At 48.8% G+C, this 23,496-nt stretch overlaps 3 protein-coding genes across 6 annotated transcripts; 1 reads left to right on the top strand and 2 right to left on the bottom strand.

Moving 5' to 3' along the window:
• Nucleotides 1-373: 373 nt before the first annotated feature.
• On the bottom strand, nt 374-11,888 carry PTAFR (platelet activating factor receptor). 3 transcript variants are annotated; one of them, XM_066335116.1, is made up of 3 exons: nt 10,645-11,888; nt 6,798-7,003; nt 374-3,847 (listed from the first exon to the last, which is right to left on the bottom strand). In XM_066335116.1, exon 3 carries the CDS (start codon nt 3,787-3,789, stop codon nt 2,725-2,727), a length of 1,065 nt encoding a protein of 354 aa, XP_066191213.1. In that variant the 5' UTR covers nt 3,790-3,847; nt 6,798-7,003; nt 10,645-11,888; the 3' UTR covers nt 374-2,724. The 3 variants fall into 3 exon arrangements, with proteins under 3 accessions (XP_066191213.1, XP_066191212.1, XP_066191214.1); XM_066335115.1 differs by having other exon boundaries at nt 6,798-6,975; XM_066335117.1 differs by lacking the exons at nt 6,798-7,003; nt 10,645-11,888 and adding an exon at nt 4,866-5,240.
• Nucleotides 11,889-12,020: 132 nt separating this feature from the next.
• Nucleotides 12,021-22,586, bottom strand: DNAJC8 (DnaJ heat shock protein family (Hsp40) member C8). 2 transcript variants are annotated; one of them, XR_010745299.1, is made up of 10 exons: nt 22,458-22,586; nt 21,469-21,570; nt 19,340-19,396; nt 17,886-17,952; nt 17,163-17,257; nt 16,257-16,328; nt 15,011-15,102; nt 13,984-14,059; nt 12,613-12,805; nt 12,021-12,399 (listed from the first exon to the last, which is right to left on the bottom strand). XR_010745299.1 is itself a non-coding variant. In XM_066335118.1 (9 exons), exons 1-9 carry the CDS (start codon nt 22,518-22,520, stop codon nt 12,683-12,685), a joined length of 747 nt encoding a protein of 248 aa, XP_066191215.1. In that variant the 5' UTR covers nt 22,521-22,586; the 3' UTR covers nt 12,021-12,682. The 2 variants fall into 2 exon arrangements, 1 of the variants encoding a protein (XP_066191215.1); XM_066335118.1 differs by having other exon boundaries at nt 12,021-12,805.
• Nucleotides 22,587-22,678: 92 nt separating this feature from the next.
• Nucleotides 22,679-23,496, top strand: ATP5IF1 (ATP synthase inhibitory factor subunit 1). Its single transcript, XM_066335222.1, has 3 exons — nt 22,679-22,838; nt 22,995-23,107; nt 23,223-23,496. Exons 1-3 carry the CDS (start codon nt 22,743-22,745, stop codon nt 23,356-23,358), a joined length of 345 nt encoding a protein of 114 aa, XP_066191319.1. The 5' UTR covers nt 22,679-22,742; the 3' UTR covers nt 23,359-23,496.

Genomic DNA, 23,496 nt, shown 5'->3' with positions numbered 1-23,496 from the left:
TACCACAGCCTGGCCCTGCAAACCCAGTACCTTAGTATGGTTTGTCACATCACAGCCACACAACTGAGCTCGAGAAATTTCCCATATGCAGGTCAGAGACTTCAGGGAGTTTTGTCTGGTTGGGTTTTGGAGAGCTCTAGCAGATTTTTTTCAGAAGTTGTTTCCTATCTGAAATTATTTCTCCCCTTCTGTTTTAGCAGGTAGAACCTTGCTGAGCCTTTAATTTCACCCTTCCCAAGAGTTCATATAATGGTTAAAAAAAAAAAACAAAAAACAACAAACCCAACGCATTGAAGTTGTTTTGGTTTGGCACCGAGGCTTTCCCTCAAATACAGAAGGATGAGAAGGTGGGAAAAGTTAAAGTGCAAAACACTTGGGGAACACACTTTATTGAAGAGAGCTTTTGAGGATCAATTTCATTGCAAAGTAAAGCAGAGTAATGCAACATTGTAGTAAGAACAAGAAAGTATTTCCAGGAACAGAAGTAGCAGCTTAGCCTGCTTTTTAGAAATGCATTTTACTGACTAATTAGCACAACATCTCCTGAAGTGGCCTTGGAGCTTTTCCTTCTGCTTCTCCTTTTCCTCAGATGCAAGTTTATGTTTGCTCCCTGAGCCCACAGTGCTTCCTGTGGAATAAGGCCTTTTATGTACCCATGGTAAACTGTAAACTCTTGCAAGCTTTCCAAGAATCAGTAGATCACTCATCTGCCAGCTTTCCATGTAAAAATCGTTTCCATTTCCTCCAAGAGTTGCCAAACTCCATCTATCAGGGCTTTAGGGTCTGTGAAATGAGAGCTCCACTATTGCTGGGAGCCGAGGGGGGGAAGCAGGGCCCTCCTCTGCCAGCTGCCAGAGCTCCTCACCCAGAATGTGCCCACAGAACAATGCAGAAACAGAGGCAGATTCCTCCAGCAAGCCACATTTAAGCTTTTAAATTACAGAAGTTTCTCTCTTCCTGTGTGCTGTGGCTGTGCAGATTCAGGGCACATCTTTGAAGATGTCTGAGGAGCATGAGGTGCTGGCAAGTGTTTGTTGTGTGTGGCCATTACTGGAGCAGAGCCCAGGACCAGGAGGGAGATGCATTTTTATTGTGATCAGACTCTTTCCTCTGGCACTGGGCCTGGAAATGGCCTTAGAAAAATAAACATCTCAGTCCTTTTCCTCACTGGCATAAATAAAGACAAAAGCTGCCTGAGGAGCTCCAGAGGATACATGTGAAGGACCTGTGTCTCCACTGGGTACAGGGAAAGCAGTACAAATGCTGGTCCTGTCTTTGGAAAGACTTGAGCTTCTCTCTCCCATTCTTGGGCAGGTGTGGGAATGCTGCTGTCCTGCACATGAATAATTGGTGTCATAGGTTAGATACACTCTTGCTGTCATCAACAGACTAGGTCTTTTAGGGAACCAACAACTGTTGAGAAAACAAGTAAGTTCCCTTCCATGACCAATTTCCTGTGCTAGATTGAGCAATTTGGGTCAGAAAAGGAACGCCAAGAGTCTCATGACTGGTAACAGAACTCAGTACCCATGGAAAACCACTTTGCCCTGGGCCCCAGTGGACTGCATCCGGCCCTGGGTGAGGGCTCCAGTGCTGTTGGAGTGTGTAAATTATTTGTCTGTCAAGCGTCCTGACCTAACACTTCACCTGCTGTAGATCAAGAACTAGTCAACTTTGATTATTTGCAGCAGAACTGGAAAGGCTGGAGGAAGGAATAATGTAATGGCTATAACCCTAATTTAAATAAATAAGTACAATGATACAGAAACATTTAAAACTTTTTTTTGCTTATCATAATGCCCACGCTAACAGTAGCCCTCTGTTCTCTGCAGCCTCCTGAGCAAGATCTGGTGTCTGCAGACACATGCAGTCAGTCAGAAATGACTAAATTGAATGCTTGAGGCCACTGCCTGGCCAGTTCTGCTCTCACACAGGAAGCCAGGGCAGACCATAGTGCTCTTTGGCCATAATGCTGATCTGGTGGAGGAGGAGGGGAGCTGTGCTGGGGCACTGCTGATTTCTCTTCCTTTCCTTCCTTACTTTACTGACTCAAGATCTGGAAGGAAAAAAAATCATAATAGCTATTCCCAGACATCCATCAAGTCTGGGTCCCAGCAGACCATGCGAGTGGCTAAGAAGGGATGAAGGGATCAGAGGTGCAGATCTCTTTGACAGCAGTTGAGGAATTCCATGGACTACACCCCTTACAGCCACTCAAGAGCTTCATCAGCTCAGACTCTCTTCACAGGACCATTTAAGCAGCTTAGAAGAGCCACCTGATGATACTCAGAGCTCAATCTGTCCTTCCAGGTCTTTCAGAAGTCCCTTACAGCTCCCATACTGGATCCACTGTAAGAGCTGGGCAGGCAGAGGAGCAGGGATAGTGCTATCTGGACTGACACAATGGGTAACTTTGGCACACTCAGCTTCCAGCTGCTCACTGCAGAGGCTCAGTGACACACTTCTTTCACATTAAAGCAGGTCATCTGAGTTGTTCTCAGTGCCCATGAGAGCACTAGCCCGGACGGAAGGAGCTTTGCTGCCAGATTACTGCAGGTTCCAATTGTGGCCGACGGAAGCAATGAGCATCCATTCATCTGTCTAATGGGAAAAAGAAAATGTAAAATCCTGGTCCTCTGTGGTGTCCCTTGGTGCCTCTTCTCGAGAAAAGATGAGTGAATAATTAACACCTCTCCCTGTGCAATCAGAACACACCGGGTGGCCCTAAGAGATCCTAATGGCATCCTCTTGGTGAATGGTGCCCTCAATCATCGTGTCTGTTGTTTGCCTCGAGCATTTACGACTCCCTTTCATGCTTTTCAGGTTTTCTGAAACGTGCTTCTGGAACTTCTTGGTGAGGAAGCAGTAGATGATCGGGTCCAACACACAGTTCGTACTCAGGAGGCACAAAGTCACCTGGTGAGCATCGTTGAGCTGTTGGCGCAGCTGACAGTCCTCCTTCCTCCACTGCTCCAGGACAGTCAGGGTCCAGGGCAGGTGCACGATGTGATGGGGCACAAAGCTTATGATGAACACAGCCAGCACCGTGCACACCATCCACAGGGCCCTTTGCTTGACGTGAGCGCTCTTCCGTGGGTGCGCTGACTTGGAGAACAGGGTCCTGATAATGACAACGTTCCAACCTAGTATTAAAAGGAAAATGATATAGAAGAGGATGCAGATGATGACATGAATGGCGAGAACAGCTGAAACACCACTTGAGGAGTCATAGTGTTCAAAGCACCGCGTGAAATTCCTGGAGTCCACCTCCTCCTGATTAGTATTATCGTCAAAAAGGTAATACAAAGCACTGCCCACTATTATGATCCAGATGGCTGCTGAGAGGTAGATACCTCTTCTCTGGGTGGTCAGCTGAGCAGCTTTAATAGGATTGGTCACTGCTTGGTACCGGTTGTATGTGATGACCATCAGAAAGGCAACAGAAGCGTAGGTATTAATAAAAAATAAACAGCCAGTCACATTACAGAGGAACTCAGGCATGATCCAGTCTCCATGGTGGTGGTAGTAAACAATCCACATTGGCATTGTGACTAAGAAGAGCAAGTCAGCCACTGTCAGGTTCACCATGAATATCTTGATTTCATTGAGTTTCTTGGTGGGGTAAATACGGCTGAAAATCCACAGAACATAGCAGTTGGCAGCAAAGCCCAGAATGAAAATAATGCTGTAGAAAACAGTGAAGAGGTTGTAGCGAAACTCTGAGTCTATGTGGCATGAAATGTAGGATTCAGCACTGACTTCTGCACCTCCTTTGCCCTTTCCAGACATCGTGGTGTTGAGTGGGCACGTCTGAAGCACAGTTCCCTGCCGCAGCGTTTCTTCTTAGCTAAAAATAGACAGCAGATATCAAGCTGATTGGTTTGGCACCATTGCTAAGCTAAATCCCACCTTTCATTATCAGTTATCTATGAACATAAGAGTTCTGCTGATGCCTTGGTTCCAGCCAAACACCTGCCCTGTCTCCTTGGTCCTCTCTTTGATCCCATTTCCACAGCATAAAAATCTCTGTGTCTTCATCCAGCATTGTTTGCTGCAGTGAGGTCTCGGATCGCTCATCTCTAATCTTAAAATACTTTTCTGCAGGAAAGTTCTTAGATAAAAATAGTCTGTTACTCTGTTCTATCTCAAGCTTCCTAATCTTTTACTAGAATCAGAAGTGTTTTCCATGACTCACCCTGTCTCTGCAACCGGTTCTCCTTTCTTCCCCTGCCACCTACCTCATGCCCCTTCCTCCCAATATGGTTCCTGATACTTCTTAACTCCTTTATCTTTATTTTAAAGAATTCCAGATGTGAAACAATATATGGTAAAAATGTCTCACAGAATCCCAGAAGAGTTGGGGTTGGAAAAGATCTTGGGAGATCACCTGGCCCAGCCCCTGCTGAAGCAGATTACCCTGAGCAGGTTGTGCAGGATGGCATCCAGGCAGAGTTTGAATAATTCCAGGGAAGGAGACGCCACAGCCTCTCTGGGCAGCCTGTTCCAGGGCTCTGTCACCCTCACAGCTGAGAATTTTTTTCTCACATTCAGATGAGATAAGGACTTCCTGTGTTTCAGTTTGTGCCTGGTGTCCACGTCCTGCCTCTGGTCACCACTGAAAAGAGTCTGTCCCCCTGACCCCTCCCTGCAGACACAGACAGACAGATCCCCTCTCAGATGTCTCTTCTCAAGACTGAACAGCCCCAGCTCCCTCAGACTTTCCTCATCAGAGAGATGCTCCAGTCTCTTCATCATCTCTGCAGCCTCTACTGGAGCCACTCCAGGAGCTCCATGGCTTTTCTGAGGGGTTTAATTATAGATTGAGGAGCCCAGAAATGGACACAACACTCCAGATGTGGCCTCACCTGCCCTGAGCAGAGGAACGGGATCACTTTTCTCACTTGCTGCTCCTGAGCAGATGCACTCCTGCCTCAAAACGTTCTGGATCCTCCCCAGCAGCAGGCAGTTCCAGGAACCCTCATCCCATCCTCTGTGGGCTGAGTCCCCCCCCCCGGGTGCCCTTGTGCTGTTCCTCATTTACAAATTTGCATGTTGCAATTTTCCTCTGCAAATGGGGAAGTCAGCTGGAGCTGGAGCTCGCTCTCCCTTTTTCCGCTGAATTGCAATCCTCAGTGCTGCTCTCCAGCTCTTTGGAGAGGAAGGCAGCAGTGATCTCCCTGAGGGTCCTGTTCTTCCTCACCCCTCTCAGGTCCCCTAAGGACACGACAGTTACAAGATTTGGACCTTCCCAGGCAGCTACATGCTGGGCACTGCTGAGTTCCAAGTGTCCTTGGAACTTGGAAGCTGAGTCTTCCAGCCACAGTCTGTGCAGAATGGACACTCAGCCTGGCAGGGCTGGGAGCTGGCCCCAGGGGACACGTGTACTCCTCCTCATTCACCTGGATCTCTGACACCCTTCTGAGAGCCCCCTGATCTCCAAAGGGCAATAGATTATTCAGGTGGTGGGCTCCAGCATGTTTGATACACTAGTCTGATATTTGACTAAGGAATACAAACCCAAAAAATGATTACCTAAGATCATTAGAGAACTTGCTTTTTCTCTTCCAAATCTGCATCATAAACTCACACTGCTGTGGCTATCTGAAACACCAGCAAATAGTTCTGGTGCTTAAGGCTGGGATCTTTGCAATTAAAAGTGGTCTATTCCTCTAGCACTAGACCTGAGTATACCAAGAAAGGCAGGAAAAAAAACGAGGCAATGCATCTCTCTGGCAGGATTCATGAGGAGAAGCACTTACATCCAACACCTGGGCACAGCTGTTGTTCACAAAGTCCCTTCAGATGGTGCCCCAGGGCACTGTCCACCCACACCTCCATTTCTGGTTCTGCACAGTGGCATGGTGGCCACCGAGCTTTGCCCAGGAGCTCTGGTGAGCTTTACTGTCTGCAGACTGTACACCAGCTGCCAGATTTAGCAGATGGGATGGAAGGGAGAGTGAACATGGTAGAGTCCTGCACAGCAGGTGAGCTTGAGCCACAGGGCTGGGCTCTGAAATGGAGAGATGGGTGTGAGAACACACTCTGCTTCCAGTCTGCTGCAATCTCTGGCAAAGGTGATCTGTGGGAGATGGCAGTGTCATCTCCTGGCCCAGCACCACCTGGTAGAGCTCACCTATCTTTGCATTAGGAGACTGTGCCAATGCCAGGGTCCTGCAGGGAATCACAAGAGAGGTGATTTCCTTCTCATGAGCCAAGTGAGGTGTTCTACCGAGCACAGCTAGGAGGGAACACAGCACCATTCCCCATGGAATTTTACCCAAAGCTAAATTCCCTCTCCATCCTGAGGAGCCCAGGCTCATGTCTCTGTACACTTGGGAATACCCCGGGCTCTGGAGCACTCTGCAGGGGCTCTCCTCAGCCTGTCCTCTGAGGCAGTGCCCCGTTCTCTGCAGCCTGTTGATGCTTCCTGTGCCAGCAGAAAGGCGAGCAGGGGCCGCAGGCAGGGGACAGGTGGCTGTGGATCCTGTTCTCTGCTGCAGCAGCCTGTGCTGCCTGGCCAAACCCCCTGAGACCTCCAGCACAAGGCACTGCCTTGTCCACAGTCCCCCAGCCAGTAATCCCAGGTGGTTTGTACCATCAGCTGCACTGGAATGCAGGGCTGAAGGTGGAATTAACCACCATGGTCAGGGCACCTGCCAGTCCTGCTCCCAGTCTATAGACTCTGCCATGTGTCCTCCCAGTCAAGATTTACTGGCTTATAGATACCAGCAAGATCTGCCATCAGCAAGAATATATTCCAAAACAAATAGTACTAATAAAGTGTATTTTCTGCTTACCAGAGTTGAGAAAATTCAGCACAGTATGTCCATCTTCAGCCTTCGCAGTTTCACTGAGGAGGCTTGGCTGTTTCCCAGATGTTATTTTCCCCGTCCTGGAGCTGGACAGTCTCCACACCAGCACCTCTTAAGAACACAGTACCAGAATGGAAGCAACTGTAGCATGATTGCAGAGTCACTAGAGGAGAGGAAACGTGTGACATCAGCTAAAGGAAATGAGAAATAAAATAAGCTGTAGAAGGAAGACAATTAGCCACAGTGAAAGTCTGGGAAGTCCTTACGGCTTTTTCCTCGGAATATCTCTGACTCCGATGATCCTGAAAGAGGGCAAAAATGTGATGAGCAATGACAGGGGCTCCAGCAGCAGCAGAGGCCAGTCTGCACTGGAGCTCCTCTGGGAAAGCTGGGAAAAGTGCTCCTGGCTCTTCTCAGGAAATGTCCCTAATGGCAAACATTCCGTAGAAGGTCCTGGCAACGTTCATGCTCTGGGGCACCAGAGACCCGCTTGGCATGGCTTCATGTCCTGGAAGCCACAGGGACAGGCTGAGGGTTGTGTGCCCTGGGTATCACCAGCCAAACTTCTCCAAGAGCAAGGAGCTGGCACAGACACTGGGACACTTTCAAGTCACACTTTTGTTGTTGGGCTGGTGAGCCCTGGCTCCAAGCTGGGATGTGGAAATCTCCTCCTCAGCAAGGCAGATGTGGTACTGACAGAGGGGCCAAGGTGGACAGCAGCAGTGCTGCTCTGGCTTTTGGCTCACCTGGCCCCAGGAGTCTCAAGGTTTTGGGCTGCACAGTACCAGGGCATCCAGCACCATGCCAGAACCACCCACTGTCTGTGCCAGTGCCTGTCAGCCAGGGGCAGGCAAAGCCCCAGCACCAGTCTGGGCTTCTTTGCCTGGGTTGGCTCTTCCCTGCCTCTTCTCCAGAGGGTGCAGGTGGCCTTTCCCAGGGCCACTAGAGAAGGAAACACCTCAGCACAGTGCTCTGTGTGTGTGCATCCAGGTGCCAGGCAGCCCCAGGACCCCTCGGGGAGCTCCAGCCAGGCTGGAGATGTGCAAGTGCTCTGCAAACTGCAGCACAATCCACATCCTGCTGCTCTGGGCCCCGCCTGAGCTCCAAGACAACCAGAAGTCCATGGACAGCACAAGTGGCCCCACAGCACAGCGTGGCCAAGGTATTTGGAAGCCCCCTGAGCAGAGTGGAGCCTGCAGTGTGAGCGAGCCCTGTAGCAATGGGATGGAAGCCTCAGCAGGGTGGGCTGCACAGGGGGACTGGCATGTGGAGCAAGGGACAGCTGAGCTCTGTCCATCAGGCCACATGAGGGTGTGAGGAGCTGGGGCTCCTGCAGAGATGCTCCAAAGCTGTGCTGGGATGGAAGTTGCAGCCATCTCCTTCCCTCTGCCACCAGAGATCCTCCCTCCTTTCCACTTCCCATCAGCTGCTGTAAGGATGAAGGATTCTGACCCTTCCTGGAAGAAACAGAGTCCTTTAGGCTGCTCCTGGGGTGTTTAAACTTCAAACCAAACAAGAGCCTGCCACAGAGGTTGGCTGACAGCCAGCCCAAGTCCCTGGGGAGAGCAGCCAGCAGTAGCAGGGGCAAGGGGACTGCTGCAGGGGATGTAGCAGCACTTGACATATCTTGGCTCACTGCCCTGCAGCAACCCAGCCCTTAGAGGAAATGAAAGCTCAGGGGTTTTGGGCTGGGGAGGAACCCTCAGAAGTCTTCATCCTTCCTCTGCTCAGCCCTGCAGCGTGGCCGTTCTGCATCAGCAGATCCTTTTGTCCCCATACCGTGCCCACAGCCAGCTCCCCCCTATTACTCCCTTCCCACCCGGGAACCCTCCTTCCCCTGCCCTCCTGGCTCTGCTGCTGATTTCTGAGCATGTAACTGACTCCAATATTGAGATAAAATATTACCATTTTATAAAATAAAATAAAATATACCCTCCATTTTGCCAGTGGAGGCTGGGCTCTTTCAGCCCTGTGTTTGACATTATTTCCTGTTCTTCCTGCCTAGGGAATGCACACACCAGTTGACAGCTGATGGCTATGCAAGGCTGAGTTGAGAAAAAAAAATCAATCTTGAATATGTTTTCATTTTCATCAAGCCAACTTGCAACCTAATAAAAAATAAATAAACTTATTTTACTCTGATTCCCATAGATGCTGTTAAGGAGCACTGATAGTCCCTCGGGTTGTTGTACGTGCTGGATCCCAGAGCAGCTGTCCCAAATGGCACACTCTGGGGAAAACCCCACACCGGCTGACTGGAGGGCAGAGGCAGTTCCCCACGGGTGTGGCACCCAGCAGCACTCTCTTGGCAGCACATGGTGCCACGGCAGATGCCCAGTGCCTCCTGTAAGCCTCACCTGCCTCTGGCACAGGTCCTTGTGGTTGTTTCCTTCTTAGATGCAGCCCGTTAGCATTGCACTCACTTTGGATAACCACATGTAAATTTTGGAGGGAGCAGAAGCTCTTGGTTTTATAAGCAAATATCCGGAGATTTCTTCCCAAAAGCAAGCGACACTGTGTTGGCAGAGAGGAGTTCTCCTAGGAGTGCAAATGGAGGAGCAGCATTTCAGCTGATGGGTCTGACTGCCCTGTCAGTGACACAAGCAGCAAAAAAGGACAAATACCAACACGCAGCTTGTGACAGCACCAGCCACTGGCACACATGAGCTTGGTCCCTGCTGGTTTCAGTCCCCAGGACACATTCTTGAGTGCCAGGATGGGTCTTGGTAAAACCATGAAATTCTTTTGGAGGCAGAGCACATGCTCAGCTGGTGCTGAATGTTGCTGTCTGTGAGTTGCCACTATTCATGTAACATTCCACAGAATTTTCTTTTGTTTGTTGCAGGAAAGAAATACTAAATAAACTCAGCTTCCCCCGTCATGAGCACTTCAGAGGTGAGCGCAGCCTGTCCCCACCTCGTTACCAACCCTGCAGGAATGTGCCCCAGAGCTGGGCTTGCTAAGCAGGAAAACACACCAACCCACGGGCCAGAAGCCACTCCTGGGACAGTGGCAGCAGCACCCCTCGGGTACCCTCTGACAGCAGTCAAGGCAGGATGTGGCTTCTGCTGTTGGCTGTGCCCCAGGGATTGCCCAGACTGGCAGAGAATGTCACTGCTGGTGGCTGGACAGCTTCCCCAGCAGTGGCTGAGGCAGGCAGCAGGGCAGCCTGGGCTGTTTGTGGTTCCCAAGCCCAGCCCTGCTGCGCTGGGCAGAGGGGTGAGTTCATGGGCCACCGTCAGGATTGGTGTGCTACAGCCCCAGGCTGTCACAGCTCTGTCCTGCCATGTCCTGCCTGGGCTGTCACAGCTGGGACAGTGCTCCTGCTGCTCACAATTGCAGCCAGACATCTCCTGCCACAGCTGCTGGCCTTCTGCCCCATCTGCCATGCCCAGCCCGGTGGGATGAGGGCCCTGGCCTCCTCGAGAGGCTCCAAGCACTGCCTCCTCCTCCTCCTCGCAGGAGTAAGGTCCAGGCAGCGCTCCTCACCTTCCTTCACAGCACCCAAGCAAAGCCAGGGCTGTTGTCACTCAGGGGTGGGATGGGACCTGGCTGAGAGCAGTCCCCCTCCCCACAGCCCCCTGCCTGACTCATGCTGTCACAGTGCACCTCATCACCTCATCCCTGCTCGCTGGGCATTCGGAACAGGGAGTGTCTTCCCACACCCTCGCTGGGAGGATGAAGATGTCTCGGGAGCCCTTGGCCCTGTCTGAGATGCCACAGCTCAGAGATCCACTGGGGATGTTGAGCCAGCCCATGTCCTGAATTACCCAGACACAGAAGGAGCTTGGGGAGCCTGGGAGAACAAGGAGAAGGGAAAGGAGAGTCTTACCTTGGGTTCAGAGAGCAGCTGCTCCAGCTCAGTCACAGACCCCAGCCCACCAGGCTGGGGACGAGTGGAGACAGCAGCAGGGCTGAGCTGTGTGTGTGCTCCTGCCTGGGAAGAGGCTCTGACAGGAAGGAGGGCGTCGTGCTGGCTCCCAGGTGAGTGACTCACTTCCCTCTTGGCACTTGTGACATGCTCAGCCGTGCCCTGGCTGCACCCTGGAGCTTGACACCAGTTCCTGTGGATCCTTCCTCGGGCAGGCAGTAGAAGGGACACAGCATTTGAGGCTCCATTGGTGGTGAGGGGACTTGTCACACTCCTGTGGCACCTGGTGCCCACAGGCCAGGGATGGGCCAGCCCAGCCCTGGAGCAGCTCCAGGTTAGGGGCACGCCCTGGTTGGGCCAGGGGGGCAGAAGTGGTCCCAGCTCAGCAAGGAGGGGCAAGTACCCTCACCAGATCTGTCCTCTGGGCTCCTCTTTCCTTCCAGGTCCCAGAAGGCAGCACAGTGAGTACTTGTTCCAATGACAGGTGGAGATTCATTGGGCAAAGTGCCAGAAGGGCACTGCTCTGCTGGGGGAGTCCCCAAACCAGAAAACATCAGCCAGAAAATGCTTCAGGCAGGGGCAGCTTGTTCCTCTACTACTTCTGCAGCACTATAAGCCCCCCTTATTCTCCTTCAGCCTGGGAAGAAAGGGTGGCCAGGCACATGGGAGACCCACTCCTTCCAGCTGCCACTGCTCTGCCCAGATTCCACACAGGAGTTCCCCCAACATAGTCTGTGGCACTGGCATTGCTCAGGTCATGGGCACAACATCCACCTCACCCATAACAAGAAATTACATGTGTTTCTGTCTGCTTGCTTTATGCCCCGTGGGTTATTTAACAAGGAAATGTTGTTGGGGTTTCCTTGTTGGTAAGAATTGGCTCTTATTTTGGCAGGAAAGGAAGTGTGAAGATAGTTACAACCCATAGGTGCCCAAAACACTGCTGCCACAAGGACCTGGCTGGCTGCATGCCCTGGAGCTCCCCAGGCACCCAGCTGCAGAGCTGCAGCAAATATCCCAACTTCCCAAGGGAACAACCAAGCTGCAGCAGTTTAACCATGGCCTTTCCCAGCAGAGAAGGTTGCCAGCCAGGTTGTGAATTAAGGCAGCCAGGCTCTGCCAGCAGCACAGCCAGAGAACGAGGACAGTTAATGTCCCCTCTGTGTCAGGCTGGTGACACTGCACTTGGAACAGCTTGGGCAGCTTAAAAAGGATGTGAAGAATTGGAAAGGCAGAGAGCACAGGTTCATGCTGAAGAGCAGCAGCACCTCAGTGACAGCACTCCATTCACACTCTTGCTATTACATTTTTTAATAATGCCAAGAAAAAAACCCTGGTAATTTGGGTAAAAATTTATTTTACATACAGACCATTGCAGCTTAACTATTAATCAAGAGAAGCTATTTTCCTTTATAGGAAGTGACCAGCTGGTCTGAGATTAACAGAAATCTAAGCCTGAGAGCTGGGATTTTAGTTTGGAAATCAGATCTTGGGGGCAGGTTCCTTCCAAGCACCACTCAATGCAGTGAGGAGCTGCAAGACTTAACTGCAGGCCAGCTGCACTACACAGTGCTGGAAGCACATTCCCAGAGTCAGTCCAGATCCTTCCCAAGCTGAACTTGCTGTGTAAGATGGTGCCTGAAAGGGTTTGGATGCGTTTCCAATATTTTGTTCAGCTCTCAAACTAGAAAGAGAAGTGGTGAAACAGCACAGTCTCTGTGAAGTACAAAACACCGAGTTACAGGGCAGCAGACACACGGGACAGCAGGAATGGCGGGGACTCTCCTAAGCCAAGTGTTCTACGTGTAGCGGGGCCCTGGCCGGGGTCATTCTCTGGCCCTATTTCAAACAGACAGAGTACAAAAAATACTTCGACTGATAATTAATATTGTACTGGAAACAAACAGTCTACTAAAAAGCAAATCTTACTCTAGGTGCCAATGAGTCCTTAAAAGCAGAGAAGGGACTGAGGAGCTGCACTTGGGCAGTGCTTCCAGGATCATTCACGCTGCTCCATTTTTACTTTGGGAGGTCTCAGGAAGGTCCTGTTTTTCTTTTCTTTCTTCCCCTTTGTATTTGCCTGGAAATTTCTCCAGCTGTCTACACGACCATCCCGACTTTCCTGGGAACAACAGGGAGGAAGTGGAGAGTTAACAAGTGCAAGAACCAAAGCACAGGTAGCTCATACCAGTTTTAGGAGATCAGTAGCAATTTCCCCTTATCTAGCATACAGCTCCTGACAGCCAGGACACAAAGACACTGGAAGAGGCAGAGCAACACAGTGCATTGGAACTACAAGTGAGCTTACACACACCAGCACTGTGCTGGATTCTTGTTTCAGAAACCACCAGATTGGCTTGGGCAGTCCTTACTCTCTATGGAATCCTCAAAGGAAACAAGAGACCTCTCAGATTCTCATTTCCTAATCTGTCAGCCCAGAATATGCCATGTCCTTTCTTTCTCAACTCCTCACTCTCCTGGTGCTGCAGACTGAAGGCAGGGAGAACAGAGAAGGGAAATGGACTGCTGCCTTCTCTCATGCTTCTTGCCCAAAGTCTCATCATATTGACCCAATGAGAAGAAAAGGGCCCTGGTGCACTTCTCTCCCTGCTGAGCAGCAGAAACCTTTCCTGAGGAGGAAAAAAACAAACCAAAACAAAAACCAACACCAAAACCCACAAAAAACCCCCCTTAAACCCCCAAAAATCTGCCCACAAAGCCACCCTATGATCTCTACAGGCTGAAGATTTCACAGCAGGACAGAACAAGTCCAGGAATGATCCACTTTACAGCACGTAATCCATCCACTCCAGGCCCATCTGTGCAACAGCAGTGCTGCAGATGGGCTCTGGCTACAGCAGCTCTCTGCTTCCCTGCCCCCTTTCCCACAGCAGGGTGGGAGAGGGCCCAGGACTAGCAGGGATCTGGATGCTGGGGCAACCAGAGTGGAAGGTAACACCAACAGTCCACACAAATACTTGCCAGATTAAGTGTTAGTGGTCACCAGTGACCTGGGCTAAGCAGCAATTCTATTTTAAAACTAAAGACAAGAATGAACTGCTGACAGAGATGAAAAATAGTATACCTCAATAACCTCAATACCAGACCTGTTTCTCCATAGGTGATACCAAAGCCCTATTGATGGGCTCCTCTCCACACACATCAACAAAACCCAAGCTGGTGCAGAGCTACGAAATTTTCTTACTGACTTACAAAAGGTCTCTCATCTCTCTAAGGGCATTCCCTGCAACATGGACAAGAATTGCTGAGGCCTCTTCTGTAAGTTAAATTGCTGAATACCTCAAAGTTCTTCTGCCATTCTCGTTCTCGTTTAGCTTTCTCTTGTGCTTCAATTTCCTCTTCCCTCTGCCGCTTCCTGGAAGGGAAACCACAAAAGGTATGAGCAAAACAAGGCAAATAAACAAAACAATACCTTCAAATATATTGGAAAGCTCTTCTGATTTTTGGCAGATCACAGAAGTCATAAATATGCACACCTAAGATAGCACAGCAAATAGAATTTGGTTTCAAATTTGGAAGAGCAGTGAGCAGTGAATATGGCTTGGCTCCACTGACAACACACATACAATTAAGGAGTTGGCTTCTCTTGCTCAGCAAAACAAGCTGGATTTCTTCATCCAAAAAGCTGGACATCACTCTAGTGGTAAGTCTCTAAAACTCTTGAGGGTACATGTTCTAGGAAGTTAATAATCACTTCATCATGCAAAGGACAAAGTAAATTTTTAACCCTCTACTTTTCACCTGTAATCAAAAGGAATGTTCTGGAGCCACCCCCACCTCACTGACCAGCACAGAACCCTGCTGCAGGAAGTGTATTCACTGTGAGCACTCAGGCAGCAGGTAATCAAAACATCTTCAATAGTTCAGGATTACACATGCCACAGGGTATTTCTGGCACTTAAATAAAATCAATCCTTCACAAGCTAATAGCATGCAGAATTGTGTCACCATTTCACTGTTGAGTGTGGCCTACATGTGGCCTACATAAGAGAATACAACCATATAAAATATATTGACATCTTCAACACTGGAGGGCAAATTTCCTGTCTGCTTTTCTCAAGCCTGGGGCTCTACAACCCACGGACTACCCAGAGAAGTGGCAGAGCCCACATTACTGAAAATCAGCTTGACAGGACCCTTGTTAATCCAATCCAAGGCCCAGATTTCAGCAGGAGGTAAAACCACATAATCTCCAAAGGTTCATTCCAATTTAGACTATTCTAAGAGTCTCTACTCCCTTATCTTTTCTGAGGAAGCATGAAGGGGAAGAAGAGCCTGAATTTCACAAGCAGAATGTAATTTATACCTTTCATGCATTTCTTTTGCTTCTCTTTCTTTCCTCTTAATTTCCAGTTCAGCAAAGAGCTTCATTGTCTGTTTGTATACAGCTTGTTTGAACTGCAAAACACAAATCCAGTCTTAAAATAATACCCATCAACACAGTTAAAGTCTGTTTTACATACAAATGTAAGGAGCTAAGAAGAAAGCAAACCATAGGTATGCCCACATAACCCCTATCCTGCCCTGACAGTAACAGCAGCACAAAGAAGGGTATAAATCACTGCTGATTAAATTCTGGCCCTGGCACCAGGAAACAACTGCATATTAACCTCATATTAGTCTCATTTTAATTTGTATTCATGAAGCCGTGCCTAAACAGAACCGTTCACTTCAAACCCTCTTATTCTTGGGTTAAGTCTTGCATTGTTACATTTGACAAAAAGGCAAAATGGTCACTGTTTTAGAGAGTAATTTTCCAGCAGATCTTCTTGATGTGTTGTAAAAATCTAGCATTGGCTTCCCAGTAGGAAATCAGTATGCTTAAACCAATCTTCATTACTAAAGAAGAGCAACAGACTTCTGAAAAATGAAAAATAGGATGGTTATGGGGTTACTGTGGTGATATTAACAGGAAGAAATCACTTTCCAGGAAAAAATAAGGGCACTGAGACTAATGAAGTCAATATTTGGTAATCACCTATCATTGTTACAGCCTCTCACATCACTGGACTTCTCCAGACTAGGGCCCAGGCAAATAGAACTAAGTTATGCCATGCCCTTTTTAATACAAGTGGTTTGTTGCAGAACAGCACATCTGTCCCTCAGTGCTACATGAATGAAACAGATGAAAATGCTCTCATTAAAGTCACAAGCTCATTTTAGACATGCTGCAGTGAGTGCTAGACATGCCTCTGCCAGCAGCAGCAATGTCAGAGTTCCAGCAGTCAGAAGACATCAAGAAATTCAAATCAAAAAAGAGTGCACGATGCACAAGCAATGAAGGCTTGCTTTGAGAAAAGACCAGGGTATTTTGATCTGTATAATCTCACAATATATTTACTCTTTACACTAGAGTGAAGCTATTTTCCACAGTACACAGGTATCACCTGACACATGATACTCTACAGTGGCCAAGAAGAATATGTTCTTCTGTAAATGTAAGGGTTTACAACATTAACAAGTCTAACGAATATTTCTGTACTGGCCTTGAATCTTAATTCCTCAAAACACATTTCATACTCTCCAGTTTCTCTGAACATAGTACAACTCACAACTTCAGGATCATCCTCCTCTACAGTGGGAGGTTTTCCATCCTTCTTCAGCTGCTTCTTTTTTTCTTTCACCTAAAGATTAAGAACAAAAATAAGAGCCTTAAAAATTTTATAGGGCTTACATAATTGTATCCAAGTGGCTCTGCATTCCTATTCTAATGTACAGAGAGAACTCTGTTCTTGATTGATGTTTTGTTTTACACCAAACCCTCCTAGGCCCAGACAAATACATACAAGATTACTATCACATAAACTGTAGTAATTAACAATACTGTGTTGGATACTATGCCTACAACATAATCCCTTTTGGTTCCTTGAAAGATATATTCTTATTCAATATACACCATCCAAACCAGCAGGAAGTTTATTGTGCTTCATGATATCGAAGTGACTAACAACAAACAGATCATCAAGTGTTCCTTGTGTTAAAGAGTATCTGAGCTCTCCCATATCATCTGCTTCCTCAAGCTTTCTGTTTTAATCCACCCACACCACTCTAACTTCTTGGTCAATGCAATCCAAACTCCTTTTCTTATCTTCTAAGTCAATATCCCTCAAACTTCCCAGTCTCCTGCTGTCACCACTTTTTCTCTTCCACCTACACATATCTGAACTGCATCCTTCATTCACAGACTCAGAAAAAAATATTTAGGTCAGATCATGTGGTCTGACCTGATTATTTCAAGTACTGGATTTCACTGAATTATCTTGCACTGAGCTCAACAGCAGTCCTGGACACAGCAGCCTTGTTTCTGCTGTGAAGAGCTTGGAGCCCACCTGCACCAGTGCCATTATGAGGTTTACTCAGTTTAGGGACTTAAACATGAAGCAAGTGTACCAAAGAGGAAAATATGAATGATGAATTACCACTCACCCCAACTCTGGATGTTGCCATAGAATACTCACAGTGTGCTCCACATATTCTTTTCCTGCCTGTATCACATCCAAGGCTCTCTTCTTTTGCTCCTGATCTAGCAGCAGCTTGTAAGCTTTATCTACAGCTAACAAAAAGCATCAATATTAATAGCACCAGTAGTCATGTTCACAAGGCATCACAAGACTGCTACTTGTTGGCATTACTAATTTGGCTTCTGGAATTTGTGGAGGTCAATGGTTTGGCAGTCTGTTTTGGTTGTTTTTTTCATTATTAAATACATCTAGGAAAGTGATAACATGATTAGCTGAGTGAGTTTTGGGGTACAGTAGTGGCAAGAACTGTCTGATGCCTTCTGGAGGGAGCAGGTGAAAGCATCAGTCCTACCAGCTGTAGTTATGGGATAGGAATACCTTATTGTGATGCAAAGCACACACCTAAAACCATCATTCTACTTCTGTCATTTGGTCTATGAATAAAATCTAATGCACAGATTAAACAGTTTTTCTTGAACAATCCCAAACCCCCATGAAGATGTCTGTCCCTGTTGTGACATGACAATGCCACTGTTGCCACCTAGTGTCACCTGCTGAAATGCCACCACCTCACACAGCTGCTGCTCCCACAGCTGCTTTTGCCCTGGCTAAACCACCTCTGAAGCAACCCCTCTGTCCCCTCCACCCTAATGGATTTTTAAACCAGCACCAGAAAAGCTGCAGCTACTAACCCAGAGCAGCCCAGAGAAAGAGTATTACCTTCAAATGCCTTCTGGGCTCTATCTGCATCATCTTGGTTTTTGTCTGGATGAACCAATATTGACAGCTGGAAGAAAAAGGATCTTGCCATCAAGATCATGGTAAAAGATGAAGAGTATTTCAGAGATTTTTGAGCTGATATGAACCCCTTGGTCACTGAAGATTTATATCCTTGGTCTTGACATGAAACAAACATAAAAAGATCATCTCCAACCAAAGTCTCTCAAGAAGTTCTCCAGCATCCCCAAGGCTGTCCAAATACCAAACTATTTATGAGTGGTCATTTTTCCTTAGGCTACTTTACTGAAAGTCAAGAAAACTCCTGCCTGTACTCTACCTGGCAGAGACAGGACATGGATCACTGCCATCCTGAGGGGAACTTTAACTGGGCTGGAAACCATATCCTCCATATTCTGCTTTAGAAAGTTATTTCAAACTTTCCCCATATGGCTTCATGGTTTTTTTATATAGACCTTTTATTTTTCCAATTGCTGTAAAGAGCAGCAACTGAAACTGCTTAGAGCTGAAGTATACGAAATAACTACTTTTGGAACTCTCCAGCTGCCAGTTTGTAGCTCCCAGGAAAAGATTTGCCTTCAGTCCTGAACAGATTTACTTCAGCCAGTGCCTTCTGCCCTTTGTTGGCTCTCCACAGTCTGCATTTAGGTGTCTGATTTCTTCAATGCACAATTCCATGCACATTTTTCACTTCATCCCCCTGAATTCCCAACATCTCCCTGTAGTGTTTTACCAGCTCAAAGCTGAGAATGTCGTCCTTTAATGTCTTGCAGAAGAGAAAAGTCAGCAACAGACCAAAAAGTTATCCTCCCACTTCCCCACACAGGAGTAGCCCACATCCTGTTCCTCTGCCTCAGCATCCTCCTCTCTAAAGACATTCACACCATTATTCAGGTGGAGGCTGCAGCCCTCCAAATACTGTTTCTTTGCTGGATGCACTGAATAAATTCAAAACGTTTCCTGCAGGTCTGTCAGCAGGGGGAGGCTGGGGTGATGCTTCTTCCTGAGTTGCAGACCTGCCACTAAGCAGGGCTGCCTCTTTTCCAGGTAACCAAGCCACTAACAATGACCATGGAAATTCTTAAAGAAACCTCAGAAAAAAATCTGGATCCAAGTCCATATATTTGTGAAAAAAACCTTTTGCTCTTCCTTTTGAACTCAAGCTCAAGAGGCTGATTATATATGGCTATATCAGCTTGTAACAGCCCCATCACACATGGCACAGGCAAAGGAGCCCATCATGCTTGGACCAGGGACACTGCTGCAGCTCTCCTCTTGTTGATACAAGCATTGTTCTATGCATGTCTGCCAAAAATAGACACTCCTCTACCCAGATACAGCTTTACTACCATTTCTCTTGTGCCCACACCCAGCTGCACAATCCCTACAGCACTTCTACTTCCCTTCCAAGGACATTGAGTGCAAAAGCTGAATACCTGTCGGAATCTTTTCTTTATCTCTTCATCTGTGGCTTCAGGATCCATCTGCAGCACCTAAAAGAGACCATGAAAGCAGTGCAAGTTTGATGCTACTCTCCATATTTTGAGTTCCTGTCAGCAAGCTCTAACACTCTCATGAGGAGTGGCTGGAGTCACTTGGTTTGTTCAGCCTGAAGAAGAGGAGGCTGAGGGGAGAACTCATTACACTCTTAAACATCCTTCCTAAAAAGGGCAGCTCAGGGGCAGGTACTGACCTCTTCACTCTCACGACCAGTGACAGGACGTGACGTGAAACTGAGTCAGGGGAGGTTTAAGCTGGATATCAGGGAAAGGTTCTTCCCCCAGAGGTGCTGGGCACTGCCCAGGCTCCCCAGGGAATGGGCACGGCCCCGAGGCTGCCAGAGCTCCAGGAGCCTTTGGACACCAGGGATGACAGGCTGGGGTTGGTGGGGGTCTGGGCAGGGACAGGGGTGGCACTGGATCATCCTGGTGGGTGCCTTTCAACCCAGCATATCCTATGATCCTGTAACACTTGGTTCACTGGCACACAGACACACACCAGAAAGCTTGCCTCACAGCGACATGAATTTTCACCCGGTAAAACAGAAACATTTCGCAATCCTTTTGACATTTGTAACGCTACTTTCAGCAATGTTAGACTCCTCTGGCTGTGCCACTGTCCTCTCTACGTTCAAGCCTTGTGTAGACAGCTACAACTCATAAATTGGTCTGAACCTTCAACCAGTCCTGTGGCAATGCTCAGTCTGACAGAAACAAAAGCACACATTGGTTTGCGGACAATGTTAGGTCACTCAGAACATTGGACAGGAAACATATGACTTGATAAGAATTTACTAATTTCATCATTTTGAAAGAAGACAGTAGAGTTTTACTGTTTGGTTTCCATGAGTGACACCACTTGTTTATTGATCTTTACAGATGTGGCAGAGTTTAGGAACACTTTTGTGAATTCATTTACTGAACATAAAATTTAAGCAACAAGTGAGCAGATGTGCACTGGTCTGACTCAAAGAATGTGCAAAAAAACCCCACTCTCCCACAGGAAAGCCACAGTCTACTCTGAAACTGCTTTCTTAATTTACTCTTCAAGTCAAGTACTAAGACCTACACAAAACTGAACATTGTCAAAGTGAATCTGTTGACTCATCTGGCTGAGCAGCCCTGAACTGGGACTATAAAAAGCACCTGAGGCTTGAAAAAGGCAGCAAAGATGACACCAGGAAGGAATACACCCAGGGAAAGGCAAATCCAGATAAATGCCATGTTTATTTACTTATGATTATGTATCATTGTCAATTTACTGTCTTCAGGCTTTCCTACTTATTAAGACTTTATAGCTGACTGCAACAGGAATCAAATACTATGAAATGGAATACTATGATGTGGAACATCCTGGCCCTGCTAGGCCAGAAATCTGTGGGAACTATTTATGTTTATGGGAACATAAATAGAAATGTAAGGGAGGAAGTAAAAAGGAATGTGGTATTTTGTTTTAGGGAAGTCATGTATGACTACACCTGTAAGATTGTGGTTAAGCAACATTGCTAAGAAACATTAATAATAATAATTTTTATTATTATAATGCTTAATATTAATAAAAATAAATAAGGCAATTCTTGATTGGCAGTGGAAAATTTTACCTAAAGCAATAAGAGTATATAAACTGAGCTCTGGAATCAATAATCTGGCTTCTTGCATGCAAGCAGTGGAGCCCTGTCTATCAATCATCAACAAGAAATTCAGTGGGATGAACAGCCAAAATAAAACACACAACTAGAAATGCTGAATCAAGAGAGGTATGATCAGAACCTGCCAAGCTGCCACCTCCAGCTACTACCTTCCTGCTCAGAAAGCACCCAGCCAAATCTTCCCGTGCTGTTGTATGAGGGAAACGTGACAATATACAGTTTGTGGTGCCATCAAACCCTGACAAAGACAGCAAACACATATACACCATCCTGCTGTCCTCTGCAAACCTCCTGCACAGCAATCTGTACTTTGAGAATTTTTTTCTTTCCTTATGTTGTCCTTTACTGAAATAAATGCTCGGGAATCAGGAAGCTCATACACCAATGCAGAAAGGAGGATAGAATGCTGAAACTAACCTCAAAAGGGTTCAGGTTGAAATATGAAGATCCAGGTCGGGTCAGCCGGTCAATTTGGTTTTTTGATGTTAAAACAGAGTCTCGTTTTTCAATTTGCTTTACCTGAAGAACAAGAGAGACCTCTATCAACTGACCATCACAACACCCTTACTTGCTTATTCCACGCTGTCAGTATACCAGTCACCAGCGTCCTGTACTACACAATTCATAATGCCACTTGCTTCCCTCAAGCCTGTAGTTATTCTCTCAGGCACTATGAGCACATATTTTTTGGTCTTTTCTACAGCCCAACGGTATTTTCAACATCAGATTTTAACTGGAAAAAATACTGCAGAGCAGTTCTGTCTGTTTTTCCTCTAGCCTGCCCTACAGCTGTGCTTTCCCTCCTCCCCATGCGCCTGCAGCAGCTCTGTCACTGGGATTCCTTGGAAACCACGGCATCGCTGCTTTTAACCCGTTGTTGGCAGCGCAGCCCTTTAAACACGCTGAGCGCTACCGATGCAAACACACAAGCCCACTTTACTCTGACCACAGGTTATTTAGCTCAGTTTTTACCCTTCACAGCACCACGTCGCACCAAACCGTGTCTTTCTATTTATTGCTCACTTTTATTTAAATAAACGCGCAGGCACCGAGGCGGCCCGGCCTTTGAGCGGGCAGCTCGGACGGCAGGCTCAGGCTGCGCCCTGAGGAGCGGGGCCCGGCGGGCGGAGAGGCCCCACGCCGCTGCCCGGGGCCAGCGTGCCCTCAGCAAGGCCGGGCCGGAGCACGGCGGGGCCAGGCGCGCAGGGACCGCGAGCGCACGGCTGCCCCGGGCTCAGCCGCCGCCGGGGCTGTGTGAGGGCCGGACCGAGCGCCAACCCGCCGGCACCCGCCGCTCCCCGCCCCGTGCCCGGCGCCGACAGTAACTCCGCCCGTCGCGCCCGCCGGCGGCCCCCCACCCCGCCGCGGCAGGGCGCGCAGGTCCCGGGGCGGCGGGGGGGCGGTACCTCGTTGTAGAAGGTCAGGAACGCGTCCTCGGCCGCGCCCGCGCCGGGCCCCGCCGCCGCCATCGCCACCCACACGTGACCACGCCGTCACCGCACGTGACCGCGCCGCGCGCCGCAGCAACAAACCCCGCCCCCCTCACGGCGCGCGGGCCCGGGCCTTGTGACGTCACGCAGTTCCCCGCCCCCGGCGCCGCCGTGCCCTGGGGGCGGGGCGGGGGCGGGGCCGCGGCTGCGCAGGAGCGGCTCCACCCGGCCGCTCGTCCGGCGCTCCAAGGGCAGGCGGCTATGGCGGCCGTGGCGGTGGTGGCGGCGCGGGGCGGCCTGCGCGGGGCTCTGCTGCTGCAGCAGCAGCGCTGGAGCTCGGGATCGGGCGCCGACCAGGTGCGTGTTCCGAGAGTGTCCCTTCTGCCCTCCCTCTGTCGGTCTCTTTGCCCGTCCTCCCCTCTGCCCGTCCGTTTGTCCCTCAGTGTGTCTGTCAGTCTGTCCCTCAGTCGCTCTCTGCCTGTCATTCCGCGCTCACCGCCGTCTCTCCCGCAGCTGGGCGAGCTGGGGAAAGGCGCTGGGAAGGGCGGCGGCGGCGGCGGGTCCATCCGGGAGGCCGGCGGCGCCTTCGGGAAGAAGCAGGCTGCCGAGGAGGAGCGGTACTTCAGGTGAGCGGGGCCCGGGGCCTGTGCAGCCGTTCCCAGCGGCCCGGGGCGGGGCAGGGCCGGCCTCTGCCGCGCCGCTCGGCTGCGGGGCCGCACATCCCGCCGTCCTCTCTTGCAGGGAAAAGGAGCGGGAGCAGCTCTCTGCCTTACGGAAACACCACGAGGAAGAGATCCACCACCACCAGAAAGAGATCGAGCGTCTGCAGAAAGAAATCGAGCGCCATAAGCATAAGATCAAGCAGCTTAAAGATTAAGCTGATGCTGTTGTTGAATGTGCATGGCCAATACTGATCATGGTGTAAAACAGCGTGAAGACTGTATTTTTTGCTCTGCATAATCCAAATCCGTACAATTATGGTCTGCAACAACACCAAATAAACTACTCAGTCTCA

Source organism: Sylvia atricapilla, chromosome 24 (assembly GCF_009819655.1).
Source record: "Sylvia atricapilla isolate bSylAtr1 chromosome 24, bSylAtr1.pri, whole genome shotgun sequence".
Taxonomy (NCBI): Eukaryota; Metazoa; Chordata; class Aves; order Passeriformes; family Sylviidae; genus Sylvia; species Sylvia atricapilla.
The sequence above is the reverse complement of the archived record's forward strand: the minus strand, read 5'-3'. Positions and strand labels throughout refer to the sequence as shown.

Bases quoted from the DNA above. Each gene is read 5' to 3' on its own strand.
- PTAFR (XM_066335116.1), bottom strand. From the start codon at position 3,789: ATGTCTGGAAAGGGCAAAGGAGGTGCAGAAGTCAGTGCTGAATCCTAC.
- DNAJC8 (XM_066335118.1), bottom strand. From the start codon at position 22,520: ATGGCGGCGGCGGGGCCCGGCGCGGGCGCGGCCGAGGACGCGTTCCTG. The intron at 17,258-17,885 runs GTAATACTCTTT...GCTTTTTGTTAG, and splicing joins AGCCCAGAAGGCATTTGAAG to CTGTAGATAAAGCTTACAAG. The intron at 12,806-13,983 runs GTATTCAGCAAT...TGTTGTTCCCAG, and splicing joins AATGGCAGAAGAACTTTGAG to GAAAGTCGGGATGGTCGTGT.
- ATP5IF1 (XM_066335222.1), top strand. From the start codon at position 22,743: ATGGCGGCCGTGGCGGTGGTGGCGGCGCGGGGCGGCCTGCGCGGGGCT. The intron at 22,839-22,994 runs GTGCGTGTTCCG...TCTCTCCCGCAG, and splicing joins CGGGATCGGGCGCCGACCAG to CTGGGCGAGCTGGGGAAAGG. The intron at 23,108-23,222 runs GTGAGCGGGGCC...CCTCTCTTGCAG, and splicing joins GAGGAGGAGCGGTACTTCAG to GGAAAAGGAGCGGGAGCAGC.